A 13,645-nucleotide genomic window follows, 5' to 3' on the forward strand; every position below is an offset into this window, starting at 1 on the left:
CCTTGAAAAGATCACCCTGAGTTTTAGGTTCTTCTTTTGTTGTTTTTGGTCGTGAGTTTTTAGGCTCTAAACATGAGGCATTGTCTCACTAATGTAATCCCAGTACATGGTAAAACCTAAAGCACACTTTCCTTAAAGTATCTTCACTGGTATAAAGAGTTGGAAAACCACATTGGAAGAACAATCAGTGAACTTTTGGTTAGACAGAAATTTCGGATGCACTTTGTAAAGTTGTTACAAGAACATACGAGTGACACATGATATTTCCTCAACATATGTTTACAATAAATTTTTTTCTTTATTTTTTGTATCACATTATCCATCTTACCTTCCTGTATTCTCTCTTCTCTCCTTGTCATGCTTCTTTTTTTTTTTTTTTAATTTGTATCAAAGATTATACAATTTTATTGTACAATTAGCATTTCTCAAGACATACACTATACTATACTACACACAAATCACACGGCCACTCTGGTTGATTTTTCAAAATAACACACATTTAAAAACAAATTACTAAAATAATGTTGTGTTGAATGCCAACTAGGAAAGACAACTTCTATTCATGAATGCCAATTGGGATTTATAACCTCAACCCATATTTTGCTTGCATGTTTAACTAAGAATTAGCATGTTGCTAATGCCTTCTTCCTGCTAATGGTTATTGACTAACCAACCAAACCAATCCTCTTCCTCACGCCACAACTAGGGGAAGTGTTAGTGTTTCCATGAGAGAGCTTTGAGTAGAAAACAAGCAAAAGAAAAAGGGTATAAAAAACCAAAGTTTCATCTTTTCCAAGGGCGAAGCAAGCATATATACCAGCATGAAATGAACTTAAAAAAACTCCCAGAAAAGGACATTGTTGAGCCGGTGAGCTAATTCCCATAAAATACACACATTTGTGACACTTTTATCTGCACTTTTGGCATTCCTTCATGCACACAACTCCAACCAAAGATGACTGTGCATCAAACTTGTGTCACCCAAAGAATCAATCTTTATCCCAAACAGAACCACTTGTCCACTCTTCCTTTAGTCAGGGCAATTTCATGCACCTCTTCAAGTTCTTCATTTATATTATATAAAAACCTCTCATTGTTCTTCCTTTGGGGTCTTTCAGTGCACTGGAATTGGAGTGCAACAGTGAAGCCATAATCAAAAGGCTCACTTATCTTGTGGCATTGCAGTAACCAAAAATTGCCAGTGGGGTCATGGTGGTCATGGAAACCATCAGAGTGAGAATGAATGTTGGGATACTTCTCCTCTATCTGACTTTGGCTGCTATTTCCCTCACTCATTGTGGTAAGCATCCTTTGGCTAAGAGTAAATAGGTCTCGTCCCACATGCTTTTCTTTGTTTCTTCCCTTTTAATTTTGCTCTTAAACAAAAGGGGGAAATGTACTAACTTTATCATCCCAATTAATCCCAAATTTTAAATTCATAGCTGGATTTAATTAACCATGATCATGCATAAATGGGTCAAATGTGGAAGTTGTATAAGCATTTGCTTGTTAGATGGAATGCATCTAGAAGCATGATTATAGCAGTCCACAATTTTGTGTCATAAGTCATAATCAACTCAAGCAATAAGGCATCAGAATGTATAAACAACTGCATTATAGTATTATTGAGATCAAGCAAATTTTGAGTGGCAACAAGTTCATGGCTCAAAAACCTCTTTACTTTCCCCATTTCAGATGCAGTTAGATCAATGAGACTATTGAAAGGCCCAAAACATAGAAGAAATATAGTCAACAAGAATCCAAAAAAATTGAAAATGGTTAAGCATTTAGATGGAAATCCAACCATATTCTCATCAAATGCACAACCCTATAGTGTTAGCTCCCCATTCTCTTTGCCTCCTTATGAATCACTAGCTCCAATCCCATTGCCAGAAAATAGTCCTCCATTTTGTGTGTTTCCACCACCTAATAGTGATACTCCTTCAACCACCTTTCCAACACCCACAGGCTCCCAACCAACAATACCATCACCTCCTTCCTATTACATTTCACCACCTTCAACCCCAATAATTATAATACCAGGCCCACCAGGCTTTTTACCCACACCAACCCCTGAAATTGTTCCAGGCCCACCTACTAACATACCGGGCTCACCTGAACCTGTAACGAATCCTCCCATCATCATTCCAGGCCCACCTGAGCCCTCAATGGGCCCACCTTATTTTGAGCCCGGCCCACCTTACTTTGAGCCCAGCCCACCATTCATCCCTTCCCCTTCAGGTGGAACAATCCCAAGCCCACCAAGCTATGTTCCAAGCCCAACAGAAGGCACAGTTCCTAGCCCAACTGTGTTTCAGCCACCTGTGGTGTACCCACCACCAAGTGTGCCACCACCACCCAACTATGCCCCAAGGGCCACCTTGTGGTGTGTGGCTAAGCCTTCAGTCCCAGACCCAATCATTCAAGAGGCCATGAATTATGCTTGTTGGTCAGGAGCAGATTGCACCTCAATTCAGCCCAATGGGCCCTGCTATGAGCCCGACACCGTATTTGCACATGCTTCATATGCTTTCAATAGTTACTGGCAAAGAACTAAAGCTGCTGGTGGCAATTGCGAGTTTGGAGGAACAGCCATGCTGGTTGCAGTTGACCCTAGTGAGTCCTACAATTATAAAATAGATTTGTATTCTTTATTTTGATTAATTAAACTTCTATGGTTTATTTAAACTATATTTAACTTACTTTGAAAGAATAATTATATATTTTTAGTTTTAAAAATAAGTTTTTATTATTTTTTTAATGTTTTTGGACCCTTTATTTTAATTTATGCATAGTTTTAATTTTAATTATTCACATATAATATTTTTAGTTTTTCATTGTCTTTTCATTTTAAAATCTCATCCAATAAATAATAGAAGTGTGACAAATCATTGGTTTGTTTAAATTACCAAAGAAAAATATATATAATATTTAAATACAAATAATAGCAATATGTATAAAATGAAATGAAAGTCATTTTTATATTTATTAAATTATTTTATATATTTTTTCGTTTGAGAATTTATATAAGTTAGTGATTATCACACGTGTATTTTTAATGAAATTTTAGGGTAATGAACATAATTTAAATAATCAATAAATTATAAAATTTAACTGGGAGAAATTAAAATTAACATACCCAAATCGCAGGTATATTAAAACATAAAAGTTAAAAATGTAATTAAGTTTAAGAGATGAAGCTTTCTCTTAAAGTAATCAAATTTAAACTTGCACTAAACTAAAGAACTTCATATCTGACTTAAGTTTTATTTGAGTAACATTACATTTTGTCATCACTAATGCTGCTTTGTTTTGCTTCTCAACAGGCTACGATGGGTGCCGCTTCATCTCCAACTAATCAAAGCAATTTTTATTTTTATTTTTGTCTTTCTTTGGTACAAAGCAACTTTTGGAACCCACCAATGTTTGAAGAGTGAAGACACTCTTGCTATTATAATCTTTCCCCTTTTTTCCTTGTGGAAATAAGTTATGTATGTATGTCACAGTGAATTACACAAAAAAGATTTTGTATTTTGTAAGTAATGCATAACACTACCATTGACTTGTAGTTTCATTGTCACTGTTTAATTAAATTAACTCCTTTTTAGCACCCTCCAGAAAAAATCCCTTTACACAAATATTAATCAACCTTGTCTTTTCTACCTCATATGCCTAATTTGTATATTTAAAGAAAATGTAACTAAGTTTATTTTCAATCATGCATCTTACAATTATCATCAAATATTTATTACAATTGGTACAGATTAGTTTCAAGTGCGAAAGCAATGAATCGCCAAATTATACCGTTTCTTCTACAACAATATTATTATTAAAAAAAAAGGTAATTAATATCTGTAAGGTTAATATAAATCATGCATTTGCAACATAAGATAAATTAACTCCCTTATGAAGAAAAAAGAAGTCAAACTAGGAGCTTGTTTGTTTTCTCTTTTAGTTTTTAAATTAAAAAATAGAAAAATATGTTTGTTAACGTAAGTTTTAAAAACTATTTTTGAAAATTAATTTTTATTTTCAATTTTTAAAACTGAAAAATAAAATTGCTATTTATACTATATTTAGAAAAAAAATAAAAAATTCTTTTTAAACTAACTATATTTAGAAATCAAACATACTCTGTTTTATTTTTATTTTTCTGTTTTTTTTAAACTAACAAAAGTCTAACTAAAAACAGTTTTAAAAACTAAATCATCAAACAAAATTTATTTTATTTTTTTAAAAAGTTTTATAAAATTGTTTTAAAATATAATTTTTAAAAATTTAAAATCAAAACTAAATCAAACAGATTGTTTTATTTATTTTTTTGGGTGTTTGAAGTCAAAAAAATAGTTCTAACTTTGCACTTTTGGCATTCCTTTGAGGACTGCTGTCATTTGGGGTTTTCATCCGACTTGAATTTTCCATGTCCAAAGAAACTTACATTAACTATTCACCTGATGTTTACTTTTTATTCTTTTCACTTCTTACAATGAAAAATTATATTTTACCTCTTTATATGTTTTATTATGTGTAATTTAAATTTCAACTTTTAAAGTATGTAACACAATGTCACATATTTTTAAAAATATAAAAAATATTTTATTTAGAGTTTAGAATTTAAATCTTTAAAAATATTTTTGTCTAACAAATAAATAAATTAGATGGCTAAGTAATGAAAAGATTTTTTTTTTACACACTTTTAAAAATAAGGGAACATTACATTGTACATTTGCAAAAATCAGATTATTTTCCTAAAAGAAAATCATGTTAAATTTTAGTTAAACTGAATCCTAACAAGATTCAGAATAATTGAGAAAGAATAAATTAGCCCCTGAACTACATGTATGTTTGATTTCTGTTTATTGCAATTCAATTTTCTGTTCAGCGCATGCGTTAATTTTTCATAAATGTTTATTACTAGTTTATGATTGAATAAAATAAAATTAGTTATATAATAAGGTCTGTACAAATTTGGAAAATTTTCTGAATATATTTAACACTTGTGTAAAATTTGGTTTTGAACTAGTTTAATAACATACACTGTTTTTTTTCTTCTAAATATGTTTACTTTTTAAGAAGTATATTCATATAATTAAAATAAAGAAAGAAATTGATAAATGCAATTCCAATATAAAATAATTAATTTAAATGCACATTACATTTGATTTTTAAATGTTTTTATATATTTTTATTAGATTTGATTTTTGTTTCTCATTTTTTGTTTTACTTTATAATTTTTTAAATTCAATATTTTTATTCCTAATAATGATATGATCTAGCAAAAAAAAAAAGACTAGTAACATAAAAATAATACATCACAACCTGTTAGTAATCAGGTCATTACCAAAAATTAAAAAATTAAAAATTAAATTTTAAAAAATTAAAATTAAAATCAATTAATTCTTTAAGAAAACTAAATCAAAATATTAGAAAAAGGAGACAAATATATATATTTAACCTTCAATTATTTATTGTTTTGATTCATGTATCGGTTGGTGATATTGATATATACGACAAAAATGACATTGTTGATAGTGATAAACTATTAACTAATATAGAAAAATTGTGATTAGCAGAAATATTTATTGTATGACTACGAGATTCCATGATTTCCAACGCCCACTAATAATAATTAAATTCAATGATGTATCAACCAAAATAATAATAATAAAAATAATGCAAATATATCAATTTAAATAAAATAATAAAAGTAAATTTGCTTTCTAGTTTTTTCGTAAAACCAAAAGTAACTTGATCGATAACTCCAAGGAGAAAACGCATGCTGGACTTAATAATAATAAAATCTCAATATTGACAACCTTTTTAGCCCAAGCAATGGTTAAGGTTTTTTTTCCATCCATTTGAAAACAAGATTAACATCACTTAAGCTTATAGTTTAGTTAAGGTGAATGTTACTTTTGTCGAAGAAAAAAAGTTAATATTACTTTTGTTTTGCATAAATTTATAATTTATTTACGAGTTTATAAATTTTTTTAATAAATTAATATATTTATTGAATAAACAATAAAAGAGAGCTTAAAAATTTTAAAAGCTAACTTCTAATTTTTAAAAATGAACTTATGAAAAGTCACTCCAAATAATATTCAACATATTAAAAATTAGCATTTAATGTTATTTTTTATTCTTAATATTTGAATCAGGTTAAATAATAGAAGTTATATGAATTAATCCATTTAAACCCAATCTTCAAATTTGTTTCGTGACTTTCCTTTTATATTAGACTAATTCTGGCTGGACAATTTTAGCATTTATATATTTAGTATTACATAGATTTTTATGATAATAATAAATGACTACAATCATGTAAATAATATAATTTTTAATATGTGTTACAGTGACATAATCATAGTATGATTCTACATTATTTGTATTTATATACTATAAAATTACCGACATATTTTATCATGAGATATATAATATTCTTTTTTGTTGTTACTTTATCGGTACAAATATTGATTTAAACAATTAAAATTTTTGTTACAGATACACTACCTATTCTATCATCATTCATCAACTTATGACTACTATATGAAAAATATAATCTCTTATGATTATGCATCTTAAAATCTACGTGAAAAACATGACATTAAGACCGTTATGAAAAAATGTAACTTCTTGAAGTTATTTTTAAAAATTGTCTTAGAACTATGTCACGAAGAATACAATTTCTTATGTTACAAAAACTATCTTAAGACCTTGCAAAAAGTTCAAGCTCAAATTTAGGATGTTGTGAAGAGTATGAGCTTGAATTACATGAAAAATGTACTCCTAAGATCATATAAGTTCATGTGAAAAAAAAATAGCATTTAGGATCACTATGTACATAGTTGCACTTAATTGTCTTTAACATCCAAAAGTTAAAGCAAATCATTCTAAGACATTTTAATCCTACAACCATAAGTGTGAAAGAATAAAGTATATAAAATTATTGAGCACTTGTTAAAACATTCCTAGTCTTACTGTGAAAGTCACAAATTTCAAAAGACATGAGTCACTAATAAAGTTTCATGAGTCTCGCTATCCTATACAAGAGATTTAGCAAATAAATATTTATGCAAGATCAAGAACTTAGACCTATATTATAGCCTTAATTACAACATAATCTTGGAGTAATCTTCATTTATAAATAAGGAAATATCAAATACACAAACAATATAACAAATCAAGATCAATTGAAAGAGTAATAATAAAATGCGCAACTCTAGTAATTGGTATGCATATTGCAATAACCTCAAATAGATCATAGTCAATTATTACTTTAGGCACATTATAATCAATCTTTGACCGCAAATGAAATTTTTGTTCTCAACTTAAATAAATGGAAATATAAATATTCAAATAAAATATTTAGTATAATCGAACATAACTTATCACATCTCTATGCCAATCCACTAAACTAAGAGGAACGTAGATTTAGAGTAAATTTAAATTCAATTTTTAAAGTTGTTTTATAACTCTACTTTTATATTAGATCAATTCTTAACTTGTAATTCGATAAGCATTTATATTTGTATATTTGACATTTTATATAAACACTTGTTAAAATAAAATAAAATCATAATTATGAATAACACTTGTAATCATAAAAATAGTAGAATCTTTGATAATTTTACAATGTTAACGCAATTCTTGTATCATAATTGTTATCATGTTTGTAACTTGAATATTAAAATTCCTTTTGCTAGTATATTTTTTTATATTAATTTTTAAATTTACATAATAACATTTTTTTATAAAGATATGATCTTCTTACACTAGTGTAAGTTTAAAAATTTTTATACTCTATTTGAGTCAACTGTTACATGTAAGTTAAATAAAAAATTCATATCAAGTATAAAGTTTTTAAATTTACACTAGTGTGAAAAGATTATTCTCCTCTTTTACATGATTAAGTTTTTGTTTTGTAAACTAAAAAATATATTACATCAAGTATTTGTACAAAAATATATCAAATCATGTAGTACAAGTTGTAATCATAGAAATAACATTAGGATAATGAATTAGTATATAAGTTTTTTTTTACATAAATAAATTTTAATTAAATCAAAATTAAGTAATATATTAGAAATATTTTTTTAATAAAAATAATATTTAGATAAATTTTTGAATAACTATTTATAAGAATGAAAAATTAAGTTGTAAAATAAATTGAACTTTTTTATAAATTAAATGAATTTATGTTTTTTAGAATTTTTATTTAATAATTTTAGACTTGAGAAGTATATATTTTTATAACCTACTAAAAAAATATTTATTTTATATATTATTGTTTTTTATTTAAACTTATCCACTTTTTATGAAGTGCACCAAATTCCTTATGCTTCCACAATGACTTATTATTCTAATACAAAAATGGTGAAAGAGTGTAGGAGCTGATTCCCTTTCTACTTATCGGCTATAAAATCCAATCAAGATTTGATTTTCACGCATCATCTCCAGCTCATAAAGCGCAAACTCCACATCACTGCTAATAAACCATAAGTACTTTTATTTTTATTTATTTTTTTAAAACCCTAAAACCGGGAAACTCTATCTGAACCCTCTTTCTCCGGCAGCCAAAATGGACTTCACTCCGCCACCAATCGAAGACGGTTTCACGGCGGAGAAACTCTTCAACCAAGGCTTCTCCTACACCTACGACGACGTCATCTTCCTCCCTCACTTTATCGACTTCGCCGCTGACGCCGTTAACGTCTCTACGCACCTTACGCGCCGTATCCCTCTGTCCCTCCCCTTCGTCGCCTCTCCGATGGACACAGTCTCCGAGTCCGCCATGGCCGCCGCCATGGCCTCCCTCGGCGGCATCGCCATCATTCACTTCAACACCTCTCCCTCCTCTCAGGCCTCCCTCCTCCGCGCTGCCAAGTCCCGCCGCGTCCCCATCCTCTCCGAACCCGTCTTCTGCACCCCCGCCACTGTCGTCGAAGACAACGAGGTCTTCGGGGGCTCCCCCTTCCTCCTCGTCACTGACACGGGCAATGAAAAAGGAAAGCTCCTCGGCTACGTCGCTAAAAATGACTGGACGAATGGAATCGACAAGAGCGTGAGAGTTGGTAATTACATGTCAGCGCCCCCGGCAGTTGTGCCGTGGAAAGCTGACTTGGCACAAATTGAGGAAGTGATGATGAGTGAAAAGAAAAATGCAGTGGCATTGGTGAGGGATGATGAAGTGGTGGATTTGGTGTTGGAGGAAGAGGTGAAGAGGGTAAGAGGGTATCCGAGGTTGGCGGCGGCGGGGTCGGTGGGGCCGGATGGGGAATGGATGGTTGGGGCGGCGATAGGGACGAGGGAGGAGGATAAGGAGAGGTTGGAGCATTTGGTGAAGGCTGGAGTGAATGTGGTTGTGTTGGATAGTTCTCAAGGGAACTCAATTTATCAATTGGAGATGATAAAGTATATGAAAAAGGTGTATCCTGAGCTTGATGTGATTGGTGGGAATGTTGTGACTATGTACCAGGCTGAGAATTTGATTCAGGCTGGTGTTGATGGGTTAAGGGTTGGTATGGGGTCAGGGTCTATTTGTACTACCCAAGAGGTTTGTGCCGTTGGGCGCGGGCAGGTATGATTCATTGTTCACTGTTTAGTTTATGTTAACCTTACCATCAAATTTAAATGTGTGTTTTTTGGTTAGTGCAAATTTTCAAGCAGGTATATGAGAAACAACAACTAGTTGCTTTTTGGGGAATGCATGTTGGGTTCTTTCCTAATGGAATCTCAACATGCTGTGGCTTGTTGTGTTGACTTTGCTTGTGATGAGTTTTTGATATATTCTTAAGTTTTGAATTGGCTTGTGTAAGTGTGGCTAGGGTTAGAGCTCAGTGGATGCTTGAGGGTTGGCTTGACTGTTAGGATTGAAAATGTTGACCTTGCTAATGGTCTTTTGTGCGAAGGTTAGGTCATCTACGGTTACCACTGTATGCGCTTGATGGGGTTTGTGTGGCATACCTGACCTTGGATTTTCCTAAAGGGATCTTTGGTTTGAGGAAAATGTTTGTATATATGCAAGTTTTGTTTTTTTTTTTTAATTCTTGTGCATGAATATTTTGTGCTACTTTTATCGTTACTTGAGCAAATATATTTGAAAATGGGAGATGAGGTGTAAACAAGGAGTATTCTTTGATTGTTACCGAGAATGGAAAATATTTTCTTAAATTAAAGAGGCCCCATCTTTTCTAACACAGTTAAAGGATAAGAGATCAATTGCTCTTTAGTGCCTCGAAAATTTGAACTATTTGTTACAGTTAACTTTAGATAAAGATGATTTTCTCACTTATTGAATGCAAGCGTTTTTTGATAAGCTTATGTATAGATTTTTAAGATTGTATTTAATTTTCAAGTGTTGTGAAATTTTAGCTGTCATCTACTCATATTCTTTCTTATAAATTAATTTCAGCTTGTGCTTAATGCCTCAAATATTAATGTTGAGTATATGATTTTCAGGCAACTGCAGTTTTCAAGGTCTCATCCATTGCTTATAAAAGTGGGGTTCCTGTTATTGCTGATGGTGGCATTTCAAAATCTGGTCATATTGTTAAGGCTTTGTCATTGGGAGCATCCACTGTTATGATGGGAAGCTTCTTGGCTGGTAGCCTTGAGGCTCCTGGTACATATGAATATCGGGTATGAAAGTCTGATGGAATCTCGTAAATTGTCATTACCTATTTGTGCGTTAAAAGCTTTTGCCCTGGGTTATCAGCATATGTGTAGAGTGTTGTAAAGGAAACCATTTTAGAAATAGAGAGCAGGGGATGGCTGTGTGAAGCATTTAGTTAGAGGTGAGTTAATGTGATGGAAAGTAAAATCTTTACTGGTTAGAAATAGATGGCAAATGAGAAGATGATTAAAACATTATGCTTAGGTGAAAAAATGTTTTAACATTTAGCGTGGACTGTTGGATACTGATATGATGGGAAAGTATTTTGGACACAACTTCGCAATTATTATTAATGGTGCTATGCTGTTATTTAGTAGAAATCTTTGGTTGTACAAGAAACGCAAGTGTTGCATTGTTTTTTACTATTGAATTTGGCCATTTGAGCAAATTACTAACCATTTTACATGTCATATTCCTGAAATATTAGGTAATATTTTGTTTATTCTTCTAGGAACATGTTCGTTTGTAACATTTATGAAATATGCCTTTTTCTGTCTCTGTCTCTCTCTTTGTGGTTTCCTTTTCTTTCCTGCCTCTTAATTTCACTAATTTGTCAATGCCTTTTCTTTTGCTGATGAGTTATACATGCTCAAATAAAAATAAATATGGCAATAACATGCATAGCTACCTTTTCTGCACCAGAATGGTCAACGTGTCAAAAAGTATAGAGGAATGGGTTCCCTAGAAGCTATGACTAAAGGAAGTGATGCGCGGTACTTGGGTGATACAGCAAAGCTAAAAATTGCTCAGGGGGTTGTTGGAGCCGTCAAAGATAAGGGTTCTGTCTTGAATTTCATACCATACACCTTGCAAGCAGTTAGGCAAGGGTTTCAAGATATCGGTGCCTCATCACTGCAATCTGCCCATGAACTTCTAAGATCCAGGGTGTTAAGACTAGAGGTATAGTTGAGCAGTTCTAATTATTTATTTCTTGCTTTGGTTTTTAGCATTTGCTGTCAATGAAACTGCATCTTTTGCACAATCAGAAAAAGGTGATGCTATTTGTTGACCCACCGCCCATCTCCTACTGAACCCAGATCAATTTGAATTTGTTATTTTTTTGTGTTGCCCATTTAAAAGCTAGGATACTATAGTTCTCTGAAAAGAAATCCCTTGTTCTGTTTTGTTTTATATTTCATTTAAAGTGCATTGGAGTAAACTCCCAATTTGGTCCTCAAATGAGTAGCGAACATCAAATTGGTTCTCAAACCAAAATCTTTGGTCATTGAGTAATAGCAGTTTGGTCCCAGTAACAATAGCATTTTGGTCCATTGTATGTAAAATAGTGTCATTCAAGGATCAAATTTATGTCATAATCTTTAGATAGCCAATTTTTTTTCTAAATATATTTCCATGACAAAATTTATGAATGATTTTGTATTTGGTTTGCTCTTCCCAGGTTCGGACTGGAGCAGCACAGGTTGAAGGTGGAGTTCATGGGTTGGTTTCGTATGAAAAGAAATACTATTGAAGCATGAAACCATCCAAATGATAAGTTATATTGTGATCTATCGTTGCAATGGGTCGTAAAAGAAGGAAACAGACTATTATTGGATTGGAGTTTGTATCAACTATTATAACACTCATGCAATGCACTTGTTTATGAGATGAAAGCATAATTGAATAAACAGTCTGTATTCCTTGGTTAGCAATTATATTGAAGGACTCCTTACAATGGCACAATCCATAGACAATTATGACATATCCTTATAATTGTTAGAAAATTTATATTTTGTTGAAAGAATGTTGAAATTGGGTATCAAGTTTTTCACAACTAAATTAGCCGCCGTATGGTACCAGATAAGAAATTTTGATTTTCTCCCCTTCAATTGGTCTATGTATTCAAACCTCTAACAATTTTGGGGACCCAAATATAACGAAAAGGGAAAGATAAAACTTAAATAAAGTGTATTAGAAACTTAGAGCATTTTTTTGTTAATTAAAGTTAGAGTTTGTTTGAGTAATTAATGTAACAAAGGTTGCCAGTGATTTTTTTATGTATAACTAATATTTTGGTCAAACAACAGCATTAAAAATACTTACAATACTGAATTTTGTCTAAAAAGAAAAACCTAAAGAATAGGTTATCACTAAAATTGTGACTTTTTTTATAATGATTAAAACAAGAATATATTTAAGTTACACAAACAAATTGAAGCAGAGAACGTCAATTTTGCTTGGATATGCTTTCTAGTGGCACTCGATTCACGTGCTTGAATATGCATGGACTAAGCAAATAAATCGAAGGGGATAGGATTAATTTTGCTTGGATATGTCTTCATAACACTCAAAACACTAGCCAGTATAAATAATAGGACAGAATGCAGGGAGTGAATTGGCAATTAAATATTGGCCTTAAACGTCAAATATATAGTATCCACGGAACAATTTCACAGGACAATTGAAAGTATTGTACTTTTATTTTGACACCTCTGATATAAAATAAGCGTATAATATTTTAGTTTTTAAAATTTTAAAAATATTATGTTAATTTTTAACTTTTATTTTTGTTTAATATTTTAATCGTTAAACCTAAATAGAATTAATTATATGACAAAAATATTATATATGATATGATACACATTTTCATTATATTTTAATCTTAAGTATTTTAGTTTCTAAGATTATCACTGACTGATAATTATTTTAGTCTCAAAAAAACTTTTCATCTATCTATCTTTTTTCTTCTTCATTCTCCCTCACTAAAAACTACCATTACAAGTTATCGTTTGCTCAATATGTACAATCAATGTGAAGAGGTTGATGATGCTTACAAGGTATTTGATCAGATGTTGAAAAGAAATTTGGTTTCTTAGATTGTTATAGTTGTTAGGTATGTTACTATTGGGGATGTTATGGAGGCAAAACAATTATTTGATGACATGCGATAGAGAAATATGACTTCTTGAAATGGGATGGCGCATGAATTTGTGAAGGTGAGGGATTTAAGTTATGCTAAGGGCATATTTGATG

The 13,645-nt window shown here is 31.2% G+C and overlaps 2 protein-coding genes across 2 annotated transcripts; both read left to right on the top strand.

Moving 5' to 3' along the window:
- Nucleotides 1–1,218: 1,218 nt before the first annotated feature.
- Nucleotides 1,219–3,358, top strand: LOC113855582 (leucine-rich repeat extensin-like protein 5). The gene is made up of 3 exons (XM_027487215.1): nucleotides 1,219–1,300; nucleotides 1,696–2,616; nucleotides 3,327–3,358. The coding sequence occupies exons 1-3, from the start codon at nucleotides 1,219–1,221 to the stop codon at nucleotides 3,356–3,358; spliced, it is 1,035 nt and encodes a 344-aa protein (XP_027343016.1).
- Nucleotides 3,359–8,531: 5,173 nt separating this feature from the next.
- LOC113855288 (inosine-5'-monophosphate dehydrogenase) lies at nucleotides 8,532–12,350 on the top strand. The gene is made up of 4 exons (XM_027486866.1): nucleotides 8,532–9,577; nucleotides 10,459–10,638; nucleotides 11,315–11,572; nucleotides 12,072–12,350. Exons 1-4 carry the CDS (start codon nucleotides 8,579–8,581, stop codon nucleotides 12,141–12,143), a joined length of 1,509 nt encoding a protein of 502 aa, XP_027342667.1. The 5' UTR covers nucleotides 8,532–8,578; the 3' UTR covers nucleotides 12,144–12,350.
- The last annotated feature ends 1,295 nt before the right edge of the window (nucleotides 12,351–13,645 follow it).

The sequence above is a fragment of the Abrus precatorius genome, unplaced genomic scaffold, assembly GCF_003935025.1.
Source record: "Abrus precatorius isolate BTA unplaced genomic scaffold, Abrus_2018 Scaffold11, whole genome shotgun sequence".
Lineage (NCBI taxonomy): Eukaryota > Viridiplantae > Streptophyta > Magnoliopsida > Fabales > Fabaceae > Abrus > Abrus precatorius.

What these genes read in the sequence shown, in the direction of transcription:
- LOC113855582 (XM_027487215.1), top strand. Translation starts at nt 1,219, where the DNA reads ATGGAAACCATCAGAGTGAGAATGAATGTTGGGATACTTCTCCTCTAT. An exon ending in TATTTCCCTCACTCATTGTG is followed by an intron (nt 1,301 to 1,695) that starts GTAAGCATCCTT and finishes TCCCCATTTCAG; the next exon opens with ATGCAGTTAGATCAATGAGA. An exon ending in GCTGGTTGCAGTTGACCCTA is followed by an intron (nt 2,617 to 3,326) that starts GTGAGTCCTACA and finishes GCTTCTCAACAG; the next exon opens with GCTACGATGGGTGCCGCTTC.
- LOC113855288 (XM_027486866.1), top strand. Translation starts at nt 8,579, where the DNA reads ATGGACTTCACTCCGCCACCAATCGAAGACGGTTTCACGGCGGAGAAA. An exon ending in CTGGTACATATGAATATCGG is followed by an intron (nt 10,639 to 11,314) that starts GTATGAAAGTCT and finishes TTTCTGCACCAG; the next exon opens with AATGGTCAACGTGTCAAAAA. An exon ending in CCAGGGTGTTAAGACTAGAG is followed by an intron (nt 11,573 to 12,071) that starts GTATAGTTGAGC and finishes TGCTCTTCCCAG; the next exon opens with GTTCGGACTGGAGCAGCACA.